The sequence below is a fragment of the Alligator sinensis genome, unplaced genomic scaffold, assembly GCF_000455745.1.
Source record: "Alligator sinensis unplaced genomic scaffold, ASM45574v1 scaffold647_2, whole genome shotgun sequence".
NCBI classification, from domain to species: domain Eukaryota; kingdom Metazoa; phylum Chordata; order Crocodylia; family Alligatoridae; genus Alligator; species Alligator sinensis.
In genome coordinates this window covers 2,648,914-2,664,790 of record NW_005841832.1, presented here as the reverse complement: position 1 = coordinate 2,664,790, position 15,877 = coordinate 2,648,914, and the positions used below count along the sequence as shown (strand labels likewise).

At 57.2% G+C, this 15,877-nt stretch overlaps 1 protein-coding gene across 7 annotated transcripts in view; it reads right to left on the bottom strand.

Annotated features, from left to right (window-relative positions):
• Window positions 1-7,922: 7,922 nt before the first annotated feature.
• Window positions 7,923-15,877, bottom strand: part of NAPSA (napsin A aspartic peptidase) — a 14,145-nt gene continuing 6,190 nt past the window's right edge. For 3 of the 7 annotated variants that reach the window (XM_025195991.1, XM_025195973.1, XM_006014891.3), the window contains 2 exons: window positions 15,681-15,832; window positions 14,670-15,117 (listed from right to left, as the gene is read on the bottom strand). In XM_025195991.1, the coding sequence (XP_025051776.1) occupies window positions 15,005-15,117; window positions 15,681-15,832 (265 nt within the window). In that variant the 3' untranslated portion in view covers window positions 14,670-15,004. Of the gene's footprint in view, window positions 8,691-9,098; window positions 9,198-9,561; window positions 9,722-10,168; window positions 10,292-10,766; window positions 10,967-11,289; window positions 11,409-11,619; window positions 11,744-12,266; window positions 12,403-13,528; window positions 13,673-14,669; window positions 15,118-15,680; window positions 15,833-15,877 lie in introns of those variants that run through there. The other 4 variants (XM_006014893.2, XR_003092473.1, XR_003092472.1 and 1 more) reach the window with 4 other exon arrangements.

The following is a 15,877-nucleotide window of genomic DNA, read 5'->3' as shown; positions in this document are numbered from 1 at the left end:
TGCTCCCCCCGGGCTGCGCTGCCGCCGCTGCGGCCCGCGATGACATCAGTGCTGGGGAGGCGGAGCCCGCACTCCGGTTTGGGGGGCGGGGGATCCGGCCGGCCGAGGGGTGAGGTGCGGGCGTCCTCGGGGACGGGTAGAGGTCAGTGCAGGGTGCTGGCTGTGGGAGAGGGGGGGACAGTGCCAGGCATCCCCGGGCACCCCCGGTCCCCACCCCGGGCATCCGATGCCTCCTACAGCCCTGTGCACCTCCACACCCGCCTATTTGCTCCCATGCACACCTATACACCCTACACCCCCTGCACCCATGTGCACCTCCACAGCCCTATGCACCCCCATCCACACCTATACACCCCATGTGCCTCCATACACCTGTGTGTACCCCCTATTTGCTCCTATGCACCCCCACACCTCTATGCACTTCCATGTCTCCCCTATGCACCCTCTGTATGCCCCCAGATACCTTATACCCCATGCACCCCTGTGCATTCCTTATTTGCTCCCATGCACCCATACAGCCATATGCACCTCCACACATCCTCATGCACCCCCTATTGGCTCACACCCCAATGCACCTCCATACACCTCACACACATCCCCTATTTGCTTCCATGCACCCCAATACAGCCTACATCTCTGCATACCTTCATACATCCCCATGTACCCCCTATTGGCTCCTATATACCCTACACCCCAATACACCTCTACATATCTGTTATGCATCATATGAATCTCAGAACACCCACTATGCAACTTACTTGCTCCCATACACCCTTTATACACCCTACAACCTCATACATCCCTATATACCTCCATACACCCCTATAAACTCTACATCCCACACCTCCTAGACCAGTGCTTTTCAATTTTTTTTATTTGCAGACTCCTACATTTTTTGAATTAAGGTGCTGACCCCTTTGAATTGTAAGTGTGGGTACTGATATACTTTTGGTTGATCATAGTCATCTTTTGCAGGCCCCTTAGACATAGCCTCCAGACACCCAGGGACCACAGGTTGAAAACTACCTCCCTATACACTTCCATACATCCCTATGCACTCCCATTTGCCCCATACACCATCATGCATCCTTATACCACCTACACCCCATACACCCTTGTACACCCCATATATCTCCCATGTTTCCCCATATATCTCTCTATACCATACACCCCATACTCCCCTTATATACCTCCATACATCTCTTATACACCCCATATACACTCCTTATGCATTCTCATACAGCTCCATACACTCCTATACAACCTATGCCCCTGTACACCCCCATACACCTGTTGTGGACCCTACACTTCTTCACTCCATACACCCCTGTACACCTCCATACACTCCCACTCACTCCCATGCATCACTTAAACACCCCATACACCCTACACTCCAAATACCCCTATACAGCCCCATGCAACAACTATTCACTCCCTTACAACCCTGTACACCAGGGTTTTTCAACCTTTTTGAATCAGTGGACCCCCAGTGGCTAGATATGGAGCAGTGTACCTCTGGCAGCTGGATGTGGAGCGGGGTGGGGGAGGTGGCACATGGCTAGATGCACAGTGGGGTGGGGCATGGTGGACGTGTAGTGAGGGTGGGGGGGTGGCGTGAGGCTGAGTGCAGAGTCGTGGCAGCCACCACATGCAAACTTCCCCTGGCCCCCGCATCTGGCCAGGCAGACAGCGCTCCATCTTTGTCCACCCACATGTACCCCCAGCTCCTTTTCAAGTACCCCCAGGGATATGCGTACCCCCGGTTGACAACCCCTGCTGTACACCTTCATATACTCTAATATATCCTACATCCCATACACCACCTATATACCCCTATGCACCCTACACCCAAGACACACCTATACATCCCATACACCCCTACGCACCCCAAAACACCCTCTATACATTTCCTATTCAGTCCTATACACTCCCTATGCACCCCCTAGTCTCCTCTATACACTCCTTATTCATCCTCTAACCCTTATACATCCTCATAAACCACTGTGCCCCTCCACACACCCCTAGTCTGCCTCCACACCACATACACCTCTATATAACCCTTCACATCCCCATACACCCATCTGTAACAAGTGGGCCGTCTCGGGCCAGTCTAATCATTGACCCGCCCACTTGTCTCAGGGCAATCTGTCCACCTGCCTCACCTGCCATACCTGCCACGTCTTTGATATATCATGATGTTGTTCCCAGGCAGGAGGCTGCCCATTTAATTGTGCTGATGCAAGGGCATATACACAGCTCCAAACCTTCCCTTATTCCATGTTCCATGCCTCACAGCTGGCATCCAAATTCATAAACTTCCCCTGATTCGTTTGCTGAACTGTACCATTCGGCCTCATCTGGAAATTCCCTCCCACTAGGGCCTCAGTTCACACCAACTCTGGGATGCTAGCCCTCCTTTTTCTCTCAGGCTCCCTGCCCGGCTCTGGACCATCTTGGTCCCCCACAACCCCATACTGGGGCCTAGTCCCATGCCCCATGCTGGAGCCTCAATCCCACGCCCCTGAAGCCTCAACATGCAGATTCTTCATGAGCCTTAGGCCCCACTTAGTGGACCTGGGTCCTGTCTCAGGCTCTCTTCTCATGACCTGGACCCTGCCTCAGGCTCCACACAGTTGGTCTTGGCCTTGTGCTTTTCTGTCAGGGTGTGCTCCCTAGCCTTTCCCCTCCATTGGGTACCCGCAAGGCAGCGCAGGCTGAGGCTTTCTGGTGCCCCATACTCATCCTTCACCAGGAGGCCCAGGTATGGCATTCCCTGGAAGCTGCCTTGCCCAAGCAGCCTTACCACATCATCCAACCCAGCAGGGTGTAGTTTTAGGTCTTGCCCCAGGACCAGGAACCTCCTCCATCCCCATAGTATCTACCTTGTATCTCCAAGTTGCTCTGGGAGCAAGAGCTGGCTGGGTGATGTTGCCCTTTGGGCCCCCTTCAGCAACTCCCCATTCTGCTCTGGGGCCTAGCCTTATACCCAGGCTCCCAGACTTCTGCACCAATCAGGTGGCCTCCTGCCTAACCTGTGACTGCCGGATTGAGCCTGCTCCCACCTGCGGGTTGTTTACTGCTTGCTTCAAACCCCCTTTGTGTGATAGTCACAGCCTGTGCTCTGTTACATACCTCCCCCACTTAACTCAGTACTCTAAGTGGGGATCCCCATGCCTGGCCAGTCAGAAATTCCCATCCAATGCACCAATGTAACAAGTGGGCCATCCCAGGCCGGTCTAGATGTTGGGCCTCCCATTTGTCTCAGGGCAGTCTGCCCACCTGTGTCGCCGTTGATATATCATTATGTTGTTCCCAGGTGAGAGGTTGCCCATTTAACTGTCCCAATGCCAAGGGTATATACATGACTCTGAACCTTCCCTTATACCGTGTCCCATGCCTTGCAGCTGGCATCCAAAATCACGAACTTCCCCCGCTTCCTTGCTGAGCCGTACCACAGCCTTATCCGGACTAGAAATCCCTGTGCCCCCTTGGTCCCCCACACCCCCACACTGGGGCCTCAATCACACCCCCACACTAAGGCCTCAACACACAGCTTCTTCTGGGGCTCTCAATCCCATGCCCCTGGAGCCTCAACACCCAGCTCCTTCGTGAGCTTCAGGCCCCACTTTTTTTTTTTTCATTAAAGAATTTTTTTGTGTTCCAAGCCAAATCAAGTCCAAATCCATAAGTCAGTCCAGAACTATAAGTGGCTCTACAACTGGCAAACATCTTCCACCCCCACCAAGAGCTTCAGATATTTCCAAAGTCTTTTGACAAGCATCCTATGTGCAGGCCCAAGCCCAGAGGCTTGGGGTTCAAATGCTCCCAAGTTTCACTTGCCCTCAGCCATATGGCCACAGAAGCAAGCTAGGGAGGAGTCTCCCATTTCCATAAAGTGGGCTTTAAGCCCCAACACCTTGGCGGGTACTAAACCATACCAGAAGAACAGCTATCCTAGAGAATGCTTAAGGAAAACTGCCTTCATGGACCCAGATACATGGTGTCATGCTGTTACTTGCCAGGTAAGTATGTAGTATTTCCTGGAAGCTGCTCTGCCACAAGCAGCTCCAATACACCATCCAACCCCAGGAGGGTGTAATTTTATGTCATGCCCCAAGTCCAGGAACCTCCTCCATCCTGATAGTTCCTGCCCTGTCCCCCCAAAATGTTCTGGGAGTAGTAGCTGGCTGGGTGATGTTGCCCTTTGGGCCCCCTGCATCAACTGCCTTCTCTGCTCTGGGGCCTAGCCTTATACCCAGGCTCCCAGTCCTCTGCTTTATTTTAAATAAGAAAAAACCATGTGTGTGTGTGTGTGTGTACACACACACACACACACACACACACACACACCCTCTATCATAAACTTTCCATCACGCATCTTAAAAACACATTAAAGAAACCTGCGCTTCCCATTAAAATAAATGCACCCACTCCTGCACCCTTACGCATCCACCCTCCACTCTCACCTACTGCAATCGCAGTCCTTTAGTCCAAACCCCATTTGGGGTTTACATTCTGAGTTCATTCACTGTTCTTGTTACTGTCGATGTTGCTGTCACTTCCGCTGCTGCTGATCCTGTTGTAGTTCTTTTCACTCCTTGGGGTTTACATTCTGAGTTCATTCACTGTTCTTGTTACTGTCGATGTTGCTGTCACTTCCGCTGCTGCTGATCCTGTTGTAGTTCTTTTCACTCCTTCCAGGTCCAGTTGCATCTCTGTCCTCTTCGTTCTTCCTGTCCACTTCCCCTCCCGGGGTTCTTTGAACAACCTGTGCCAGGTGTTGCTTTTCCAGATGAAGTTGGCTGTGACTTTTCCATCCTCACTCACCGATTTCTGGTGGTAGGACTGAAGTTTGCTCAGAAACTTTTTAACACAGTTTCCTTGAGCTTGGCGTGCCTGTATAACAGGAGGTTCCTGCATTGCCACAGGGTGCTCCCAACACAGGACACAAACTGGTCGAAGTGCATTGTCTGGGACCCCTGCTGCTCAGTCAGGTGTCTGTACGTTGCCGTCTCCCTTGTCATCAGCCTGACTCCTGGCACTCTTTCAAGGAGCCAGATTATCTTTTTCCACGCACCTTTGGCATATGGGCAGTGCCACAGGAGGTGGTCAATGGTCTCTGCTTCTTTTTGCCAGGTCTCCCTGGGGCAATTGGGTCAAATCTCTTGTTCCTCCCTGTACCTCCACGCCCTCACTGGGAGTACTCGGTGCACTTAAGTCTTAAGTCTCTGTGGTCCTTGCAGAGGTCCTTGTAAAAGATCTGGTTCCAGATGGCTTGGCAGTTCTCATCGGGGAGCATCTCCATGGTTGATAGCCTGTCTCTGGCTCCCAACCCTCTGCACCAGTCAGGCAGCTGGCTGCCTAACCTATGACCGCCAGATTGGGCCTGTTCCCCCCTGCAGGCTGTTTACTGCCTGCTTCAAACCCCTTTGGGTGACAGGCACAAGCTCTGCTTTATGCAGAGGTACACACAAGCATGTAGACACCTGCCTTATGCACTCATGTATGCACTAGCCTTGCATGCTACAGCTTTTCACATGCAGGCACCTACCTTGCACATATGCACACACACACACACACATCCGACGGCTTTCTATACACCTGTGCGCAAGCATATGCCAGCTCTGCACGTGCACACACCATGGTTTCATACATGTATCAGGCTTATGCAAACACATACACGCACATGTATATATAGACACACACATGTATTTCCCCCTCCCCCCCAGGTTCAATCCCTCAGCCAAACCCTCACCAACCCCTCAGTGACTCCCAATCCTGCCCCAGGAGCTCTGCTGCTTCCCCCCACTCCACTTCATAGCATTTACCCCTCTGAGGGTACCAAACTGGAGTGAATGTAGAGCAGCTCCCCTCATCCCACCCACCCCCTGCCCTGAATCACTCTGCCCTGCTGGTCTGCTGGCACTGGGGGAACTCAGGTCTTCAGGGCCATGCACCCCCCTCCCAACCCCATGTCTTCCCCTTGCCTAGGGTCCCCTTCCCTGTTCATGGGGGAAGATTCAGAAATCCAGGACCCTGATGGTCTGATCAGGCCCTATATGGGGATAGAGACCAGGGGAAGCAAAGTCAGCGTGGGCATCTCAGTGAGTGGGACATGCAGGTGCATGGACAAGACGTGGGTTTGCTCAGGGTGCGGGGAAAGGGCAGAGGGTGCTTAGCTGCCTGCAGTACCATTGCTGACATGTCTCCAAACACCACCCCCTGCAACTCCCAGCCCCCAGCCCTTCTCCATCTCCTAGTTCCCCACACGCCTTCCAGCCCCCGTTAAGACTTTGTGGACTCCCCTTTAGCTGAGCCTCTCTGAACTGGTGCCAAGCTGTTAACAAGATCCCTATTGTGCCATAACCCTAGTCACCATGACAGCTCCATCACTTCAGCCCCCAGCCCTCAGATCCCCAGCCTGCTGGGCCCCAGAGCCCCCATCTCTGCTCCCCATGGTGATACCCACACCCACCCACACTTCCTCCCCCTCGTTCCTCTCAGAGACCTGCCCCATTTCTCTGCAGCCCCAGACCCAGCCTGGCCTCAGGACACATTTGTCCTTAGTGCCAATGCCTGAGGGTCCAGCCTAGCAGCTATGTAGCTGCAGGCCCAACATTATGAAGGCCCTCACTGCCTGCAGGGAGCTTCAGACCTGGGGAGGGGAAAACCATTAGACTTGGGGTGGGAGCCCCTTGGGGAGCAGCAGGTGCCTGCTGTGTGCCCCCCGCCCATCCCAGAGCTCCCACCTCATCTGCTGTGAGGGGCAGGGTGACTTGTGGTGCCTCACACAGAAGTGCCACCAGGCCATACGCCACAGAGTCCCTTGTGCCCTCCCCGAGCAAAGCAACACAAGCCCTGGCCCTCACAGACACCTGCCGTACCCCATGTGGGACCACAGCCCTCACCTACACCGTGGGACCTTGCTTTATTCATTCACTTGATTGACCCCAGGCCTAGTCCTGTAGGCCCCAGTGCTGAGCTGTACGGGATGGGGCGGCGGGGTGGGGAGAGGAACTAGGTGAGGGAGAAGAGTGTTTGCATTTGGCATGGGGGAACCAGGGATAAAACTCCATGGTCAATGCCACTGTCCAGAGAGTGACCCCCACAATAGCCCAATCCCCTCCCAGAGTGGGACACAACTCAGGTAACCAAGCTCCCCGACCGCTCCAGCTCCAACCCCTCAGGCCCCAGTCCCTTTCCAGAGCTGGAATATAACCCAGGTGTCCTGGCTCCCTGCCCCTGCTGGTATAAGCTACCAGACCCCACGCCTTCCCAAAGCTGGTCAAAACCTGGGAGTCCTGGCATCCAGCCCCACTGCTCTAACTCACTAGACCAGGGATGGGCAAAATACAGCCTGCAGGTCAGATCCAGGTCCAGTTCCTGGCCACCTTCCACACACCTCACCTGCTCAGCAGGATGAGCAGCCACCTGCAGGTGCTGAGTAGGTGGAAGGCAGCCGGGAGCTGGAGCTGGAACCCTGGGTGCTAGGGCAGGTGCTGCCTGGCTGCAGCGCCCCCTCAACCTGAAGTGGCATAGCAGGGGCAGAAGGAGGAGGGGAGCTGCTGGAGGGAGCCAAGCAGCACCGGGGCAGCTGCAGCTGCTTTGGGAGCAGCCCTGCTGGGAAGCTGTGCATGCTGACTGGGGCTGGGGCTGGAGCTGGGGCAGAGGCGTGGGCTAGTGGGTATGGGTAGGAGCAGGCGGGTCTCAGCCCCATGCAGAGAAACGGGTGGCAGCCGTGGACCACAGTGCTTTGGCAAGCTCTGCTGCATGCACCTCCCTCTCCCTTCACCACGCCCCAGCCAGCTCCTGGGACCTAGTGCCCAGGGAGCACCTCCTCTCCCCCCGACCCTCACAATATACAAGAGTAAGACACTTTGAGCTATTATGCAATCACATCTATATCCTCTACTCAAAAAAACAAATCAGGGCAAAAAATATTTTTTTAAAATAAAATTACAATATGTTACAGTAGATGTTTGATTTTTAGTCTATGATGTTTTTTTATCTGTAATATGTTAGAATGATTCCTTCTGAAAGATGTTGCATGTGCAGCCCCCAACAGCTCACCACAAGTCGTTAAGAGGCCCTCCAGCTGAAATAACTGCCCACCCTTGCATCAGACCCTCTTTCAATTTCCAGAGCTGCAAGAGAACTCAGGCATCCTGGCTCTCTACCCTCACCCTCCCTGGTTTAACACACCAGACCCCACTCCCCTCCTAGAGTCCCCTGCCCCCTGAACTGTATGATTTAATTCATTAGACACTTTTTCCAGAGCTGCAATAGAACCCAGGAGTCCTGGCACCCAGCCCCCTGCTCTAATCCATCAGACCCCATTCCCCTCCCAGAACTGGGGTAAAACCAGCCCCTTTGCTGAAGCCCACTACACCCCTTCCTACTGCCAGAGCTGCGATAGAACCCAGGCATCCTGTGGCCCTGCACAGCCCCTCTGAGTCTTGTGTGATGTGTGGAGGTGCCTGGGGCTGGGCTGGGCCCCTCTTGCATGGAGCCTGGGGCAGGTGGGGAGCTCACTTGGCTTGAGCCAGCCCGATGCGGTTGTGGTCCCTGTCGTAGACAGAGTAGTAGTTGACAAGAAACACGTCACCCAGGATCCAGAGGGGCCCGGCGGGGGCTGGGATGTCCAGGGATGTGAGCCCACTGATGCAGATGTCTATTCCCACCTGGGTCACCTGAAGGAGGATGGGGTCAGACAGGGCTTGGCAATGGCCCCTCACCTGCCCCAGCTGGTCCCAGTGTGTCTTCCCCTTCCCCTGCCCCATGCCCACCCCCAAGTTCCAGCTAAGCCCAGAGCCCCCATCCCACTCCAAGCCCAGCCCCAGCTGGCCCCCAATTACAGAAGCCCTCCCCCAGCCCAGGCCCCCACCAGCCCCAAACCCACCCCAACCTCAGAATTCCTTCCTTCCAGGATAAGCCCAGCCCCAGGTCCCAGCTAGCTCCGGCACCCAGTCAATCCCAGTGCAGCCCCAGACAAACTCAGGCTCCCCTAGTTCCAGTGCTCAAGCCCCTTCCCCACTGTCCCAGCCAGCCTGAGCCCATCCTGAGTCCCAGGTCTGGGGCTCCCATGGTGCGGTGCCCACCTGGAGCACATACTGCTCTGCCATCAGGTTGAAGCCCTTCCCTGCAATGTTGAAGGTGATGTTGGGCATATCCGGGATCTTGTCACAGTCAATGATGTACTGCAGAGGGCACCAAGGGGGAGGCTTAGTGCTGTGTACCCCCACCCGGGTCTGCTGCCCACTCCAGAGCATAGGGGCAGTGTCAGGAGAACCCAGGCATTCGGGCTTCCAGCCCTATCCCTTTTCTAACCTACCAGACTTGACTCCCAAGAGCCAGAAGAGTCTCTCAGCCTCCCCTGCTCTAAACCATCAGATCCCACTCCCCACCCAGAGCTGGGGTAGAACCCAGGCATCCCAGCTCCCAGCCCCCTGCTCCAATCCATCAGACCCCAATCCCCCTGAGCTGGGAAAGAATCCAGGTGTCTTGGCTCCTAGCCCCTCCCGCCCTGCTCCCCTGAAAGAGCCCAGGTGCCTGGCCTCTTACCTGCCCCCCAAAAGAGCTGGTGACCCCCAGCATTTCATGTAGGGCTTTGATGTCCTTGCTGGGGCCAGTGATGAGTGATGTCCCCGTGTCCAAGATGGCTTCACAGCCCTCTGTACACAGTGTCTTTGCATCACGGTCCTTTGTCTTTCCCAATATTATGCTGTGGAGAGGGGCACTGGAGTGAGGGTGACTGGGGTGGGGGAAAGCATTCTGGGGATGGGGGGTTTAGAGGTAGATTCAGGGTTCAGGGGGAGCTACAGAAGACGGGGAAGTTCAAGGGGCAGGGAGACTTGGTGCTCAGAGATGAAGACATGGGGAAGGATGTGCTATGGGATTTGGGCACAGGGAGATGGGGCGATGGGGTACACAGAGGTTTGGGGTTCAAACCTCTGTGGCCAACACTGGGCCAATACTGGGGGTACAGAGAGACTCAGGGCACAGGGAAGTGGGGTTTTGGGCGGCAGGGGATAGGCCTCAGGTTGAGGATATGGTGTGGGTGCTGCATGGGCCCTTGGGCTGTGGCAGGGTTAGGGTGTTTCAGGGTGGCAGGGTACAGAGAAGCACATGAGGTTTGGGGGTGCAGGGGACTGGGGTCAGGGGAACTCACTTGTTCATGAGCACCTGCCAGTATGCCTTGCGGGATACCGGGATGTAGTGCAGATCCCCTTTGTACCGCTCCTTGTTGATGCCTCCTAGGAGAAGCTCCCCCCCAACATTGTCGGATGAGTTCCTGGTGAACAGAGGGGGAGGGTTGGGGTGGTGGTGGTTTGAGACCTCACCTGAAGGGAGCCAGGGAGGGGCATGGAGGAAGAAGCACAGGTCTCGAGCTGGGGGAGGGGCTGTGGCTGGGGGCTCTGGAGATGCGGAGGGCAGAAGGGATAGGGAGTGTTTGAGTAAAAAAAAGAGAGGTCAGGGCATATGGAATTGGGTGATAAGGGGCTGCTAGGCTGGCCCAGGTCTTGGGAGATGAAGACCTTTCATGGGGGTTGGATGTAGAGTGGATCATTGAGTTCGGGGGGAGCTGAGGAGGGTCTGGGTGTTTCAGAGGAAGCTGAGGGGGTTGTAGATATATTAGGGGCCTAGTACTATGGGGAGGAAGGCTGCAGTGGGAAGCAGCAGAGGGGTCAGGGCTGTTGGAGGTTTTGGGGGTGCCATGAGGAGGTGGGGGCTTGGGCACTGGGGGCTGCAGGGGGTTGGGCGCTGACCTGCTGAGGTAGAAGGAGAAAACATTCTGGTCCAGGAGGCCACGTTCCATCATGTTGTCAAAGACTGGGGTGATGCCACGCACCGAGATATTGGGGTACGCCAACCCTAGGATCCCATCAAACTTGGCTGCCACGAACACTAGCCCTGGGAGGTTGACGGCTTCTGCAAACGTCTGGTTCTGCACTGTCACGTTGGACACCTGGGGGCCAGAGTCAGGATGGGACCCAGGCATCCTGGCTCCCTACGTCCCTCCATCCTTAGCTGCTTAGATCCCACCTTCCTTCCCAAAGCCAGACCCAGAGTCCAGGCTCTCAGGCCCCCTCAACTACTAGACCCTACTCCCTTCCTAGGGCTGGGAGAGAACTCAGGTGCCCTGGCTCCCAGCCCAGCCCGCTCTAACCTTCAGACGCTGGGACCGAACCCAGGCAGCCTGGCTTCCAGCCTGGCTGGCTCTAGACCTCATACCCCTCCCCTTCCCTCCTGGAGCTGGGAAAGAACCCTGGCATCCGGGTGTGCACTCACAATGACGGTGTCCTGGCTGAGGAAGCCTTTGAGGCTGCCCCTGCCATAGTGGATGGCGAAGTCAGTGCCATTTTTCTTGTGGGTGCAGGAGAAGAGGGAGCGGTAGTGGGTGTGCACCCCTGGGGGAAGAGAGGGGGCACTGACATGGACAGACAGGGCTCCTAGGGATGGCTCCCCACTGGAGCTGCCTAGCCCCTGATGCCCCAGGGAATAGGGGTCCCTGTTTGGTGCAAGGCAGGGGAGGACAGCAAGGGGCTGGACCCCAGTAACCTCCTTAGTCCCCAACTGTGTCCCCTCGCCCCCCCTTGCCCCATGCCCCCAGGCACTTACAGCAAGCCAGGTGCAGCAGGCAGCAGCGAGATGAGGGCACCCACAGATTAGCAGAGCCAGTGTCAAAGACGACAGTGAAGCGCTGAGGGGGGGTCCCAATGCTAATCTCTCCGTAGTACTGGGCCTGAGGGAGGAGGGGGGCAGGCAGGGATCAGTGGAGAACTGCCAGAACCCCCTGGAGTCCCTACACATACTCTAGAGCCCCCCATTATTCCCCAGGACTCCCCATGCCCCCCAAGCTGCCAACAATCCCCAAAGCACCCCAACTAACACCCTGGAGAAACTCCCCAGGACCCCCAATACCCCCAGACCCTTCTGAATGCCCCCTACTGGTCTAAACTTCTATTGTACCCAAAAGCTTACAAAGAATTTTTTTTTAACTATTTAGTTGATCTAATAAAAGATATCACATTTACCCAAAGAGCCTTGTCTGCCTATGTCCTTAGACCAATATGGCTACAACCAACACCCCCTATAGCTGCAGCACCTAGTAGAGTACCCCAATAACACCGGGGAAGCCCCTTGACACCCTCCAGGGCTGTAGGTCTCCTCAACCCCTTGGAGCTGAAGAGATACCGACCCCCACAAACTGCCTTCCCCCCCTCTGTGTGTGTGTGTGTGTGGGACGTTATGGGGGGAGCACTCACGTCCATGTAGTTGTGGAGGCGCTGGGGGGCCACGGCCCGGTTCTTGTCCCCCCATTTGCTTTTCACCAGATCGGAGATGGGGATCCCCGTCTTCCTAAAGCGGTTCCGCACTGTGGGGAACTTTTTGAGAGGGACCCTGTTGACAGGGTTAGAGTTAATATGGGGGCAGCAGGCACCCTACCCCTGCAACCTTGCTGCTCCCCCACCCCGTGCCCTGTGCCCTGGGAGGATGTCCCTATGTCCTGGGCAGGGTGCATGCCACAGACGGGGTAGAATCAGGGCGGATGCCCTTGTGTCCTGGGCAGGGTGCATGCCACAGACTGGGGGCGGGAACAGGTTGGACAGGTCAGGTACAGCAGGGACATGGGCATCCCAGGCAGGGGCTGGTCCCTGTACTGGCATGTGGGAGTGGACCAGACCTGCTTAATCAGCTGAGCAGGATGGCCCTGTTCCCCCTGCCCTGGAGTGGGTAGCTCCCACCCACCCCAATTACCCATGTGTGGGCACCTGAGTCATCCCGGGCCTGATCCCACTGTGCCTGGATTGGCCTGTTGCCTACCAGCCAGCAGAGCCAGCAAGAGGACCCAGGTGTTTTGGCTCTGCTTGAACCACTACACCTCCCTTCTCTCCCTGATCTAAGGATAGGACCCAGCTGCCCAGGTGATCAGCCCTGCCCCCACCCCCATCCAACAGATCCCATTTCCCTCCTAGAGCTGGGATGGAATCTAGGCATCCTAGCTGCACTCTAACCACTACACCTGCCTCTCTGATCTAAGGATAGGACCCAGGAGTCCAGGTATCCAGCCCCGCACTCCCCTCCATAGGGCTGGGATGAAACCCAGGCATACTGGCTCCCTCTCCTCCCTGCTCTAACTCACTCCATGCCCCTTCCCTCCTAGTCAGGGAGAGAACCCAGGCATCCTGGCTCCCCTCTCTGATCTGAGGCTAGAAAACAGGAGTCCTGGCTTCCAGCCCCCACCTCAACATGCCCCACTCCCCCCCCTCCAGAGCTGGGATGGAACCCAGGTGTCCTGGCTCCCAGCCTCCCCCCCACCTTGCTTTAACCACTAGGCCCTATTCCCCTCCCAGAGCTGGGATGGGAGCCAGGATTTCCCTGCCCTAACAGGTCCCACTCCTCTTCCCTACCAGCCTTAGGGAGAGAACCCAGGAGTCCTAGCACACAGCACCCTTGCACGTCCCCGCATTAACCCGCTCCATCCTAGTCCCAGCCCTGCATGGGACCCGGGCTTCTGGGTGCTCACTGAATCAGCGCCTGGGTGTAGAGCGCCATAAGTAGGATGGCAGCCACAACTTCTGGGCCCCTCATGGTGCGCGTGTGTCTGTCCGCCCGTCTGTCCCGTCAGGAGGCTGCTGTCGGTCTGTCTGTGTCCCTGTCCATCCAGCCTCTGGTGTGGGTGACCAGGGACCTGCTCTAGACCATGGGATGACCTTGAATTCCCCACCGCCCACTGGCCTGGGGAAACTGGGAGTGCAATGCCCAGGGTGCAGCTCCTCATTGGCTGAGGCTCTTGAGTGCAAGGCCCAATTGGCCAAGAGAACTTGGGGCTCAGCACCTGATTGGCTGAGAGAGCTCCAGGGGTGCAAGAACTGATTGGCTGTGTGTCTCTGGAGCTCCAGGCCTCATTGGTCCTGGCTCCCAACTTTGCCATGAGCACCAGGTGAGTACCAGGCTGTAGGCAGGGGAGGCGCCCTGTGTACCCCACCCTAGTGACTCAGGGTGGGGGCAGGGACGCCAGCTCAGCCCTGGGAATTCCTAGCATCCTGCCCTGCACCTTCCCTGGAGGGGTTGAGGTCACAGCCTGCTGCTCCTACTCCCCACCCCCAGTCATCTCAAACCCTGGCTCCCTCCCCCTTGGCCCAGGGCCCCCACAACCCTGCTGGTGCCTGTCACTCCTGACCCAAAGCCCCCTGCCCTGCAATCTCCCATTCCTGCCACCAGGGGGCCACAGAGGTGCCCTGGCCCCCCAGCTGGATTGGGGTGGGCAGGGGGAGGGAGCCATGGGTTTCCACATGGGGTGACCCCCCCACCCACATCCCTGCTGTGTGGCTGGGGGGGGACAGGGGATGGGACAGGATGAGGGCTGAGCTGGTATCAAAGAGCGAGTGGGGATTGGGGGAGGGGGTGGAGGGTAGAAGGTGAGGTAGTGGGGGGCAGGGGTGTTTGTGGGGGCTGGGGTGCCATGGACAGGGGCAGATGGGGGCTGGGTGAGTGGCAGGCAAAAATATGGGGGGCAGAAGGGTTTGTGGAGGCTGGGGGGAGGGACAGGGGATGAGGCTCAAGCATTTTGCGGGGTGTGGGCAGGAGGTTTGTGGCAGGGTATTGAGGCAGGGGGCTAGCGGGGTGGGGGCAGGCGAGGGGCTGAGGCTGGGGGGTCAGGTCACTGACAGTCTTACACTCCGGTACTGATCAATATTTTATTACTGTTTCTGGGGTCCAGGGGGTGGTGCATAGAATGGGGCTGACCGAGAAGCAGGGGGGCTGCTCACTCTCAGGCTGCCTTGGGGTCTCACTCCCTGATGCCCCCACACACAAAGTGGGGGGGCTCTGGGGTGACAGGGCTGGGCGCCATGATGGACCCCACCATGGGGGCCCAGGCGGGCTGGAAGGGCCACATGGGGGAAGTCGGGGTTGGGGGCAGAGCCAAGCAGTCCCCTCCTGTCCATGCTGTGGCGGCGTGGGCTGTGGAGTACAGCTCCAGGAGGCTGGAGGGAGCAGGTCACTGCACTGGCTGCACATAGTTGGCGGGGTACAACCCTATGCGCCCTCCGTCCGTCACCCCCCGGCACCAGCCCTGCTCATCCTCATCCTCCAGCTTGGTCAGCTCCTCCCCTGCAAGCACAGGCCATGTTAGAGGGGGGGAGGAGGGGGAGGGGGTGTGCTCCGGCTGGGGCTGAGGGGTCCATGAAGGTCCCTCCACGGTGGTTGAGGGACACCATGCAGAGGAGCGTCTGGGGGACTCAGTGGGAAGGCCTAGTGAGCTTCAGGGATCTCATCTGTGGAGAGGCAGGAGTCTGGGTGGGGTTGTGGGAAGGAAGTTGGGGGGCTCGGGTCTGGGATCTCTGGGGGTCTAGGCCAGGAGCCTTCACTGTGAGGGGGGTGGGAGTGGACCTGGTGGGATGTGAGGGGTGCATGGGGTATAGCCTGGTGGGGGGGGGTTGAGGGATGGGTCAGGGGAAGGGCCTGGGAATGGGGAGCACGGTAGGGATCTAGGGCTGAGTGCCCCCATCCTCTTCCCCAAGGGAGCCCCTTCTGTTCCCTCAAAGCAAGGTACAGATGGGTTGAAGTCCTGGAGGGCTGTGGGAAGGGGAGTGAGACTCGGGTTTGGCTTCTCTGGGGAGCTCTGGCATCTGGGGAGTTCAGTGGGGAGGCCTGGGCAGCTCCAGGGCCCTCACCTGCAGAGAAGCTCAGCTCATCCGGCTCCTGCCCAGTGTAGTCATACACGGCCCGGACCCGCTGCCCCCGGCCTGGTCCTGGGGCTGGCATTGGCGGGGGCACCGGTGCTGGCAGTGGTGGGGCTGGAGGTGTTGGGACGGGCTCAGCCACGCTGGGGAGACAGGCTGTGGATGAAAGGCTGTACCTGGGTGTGGCT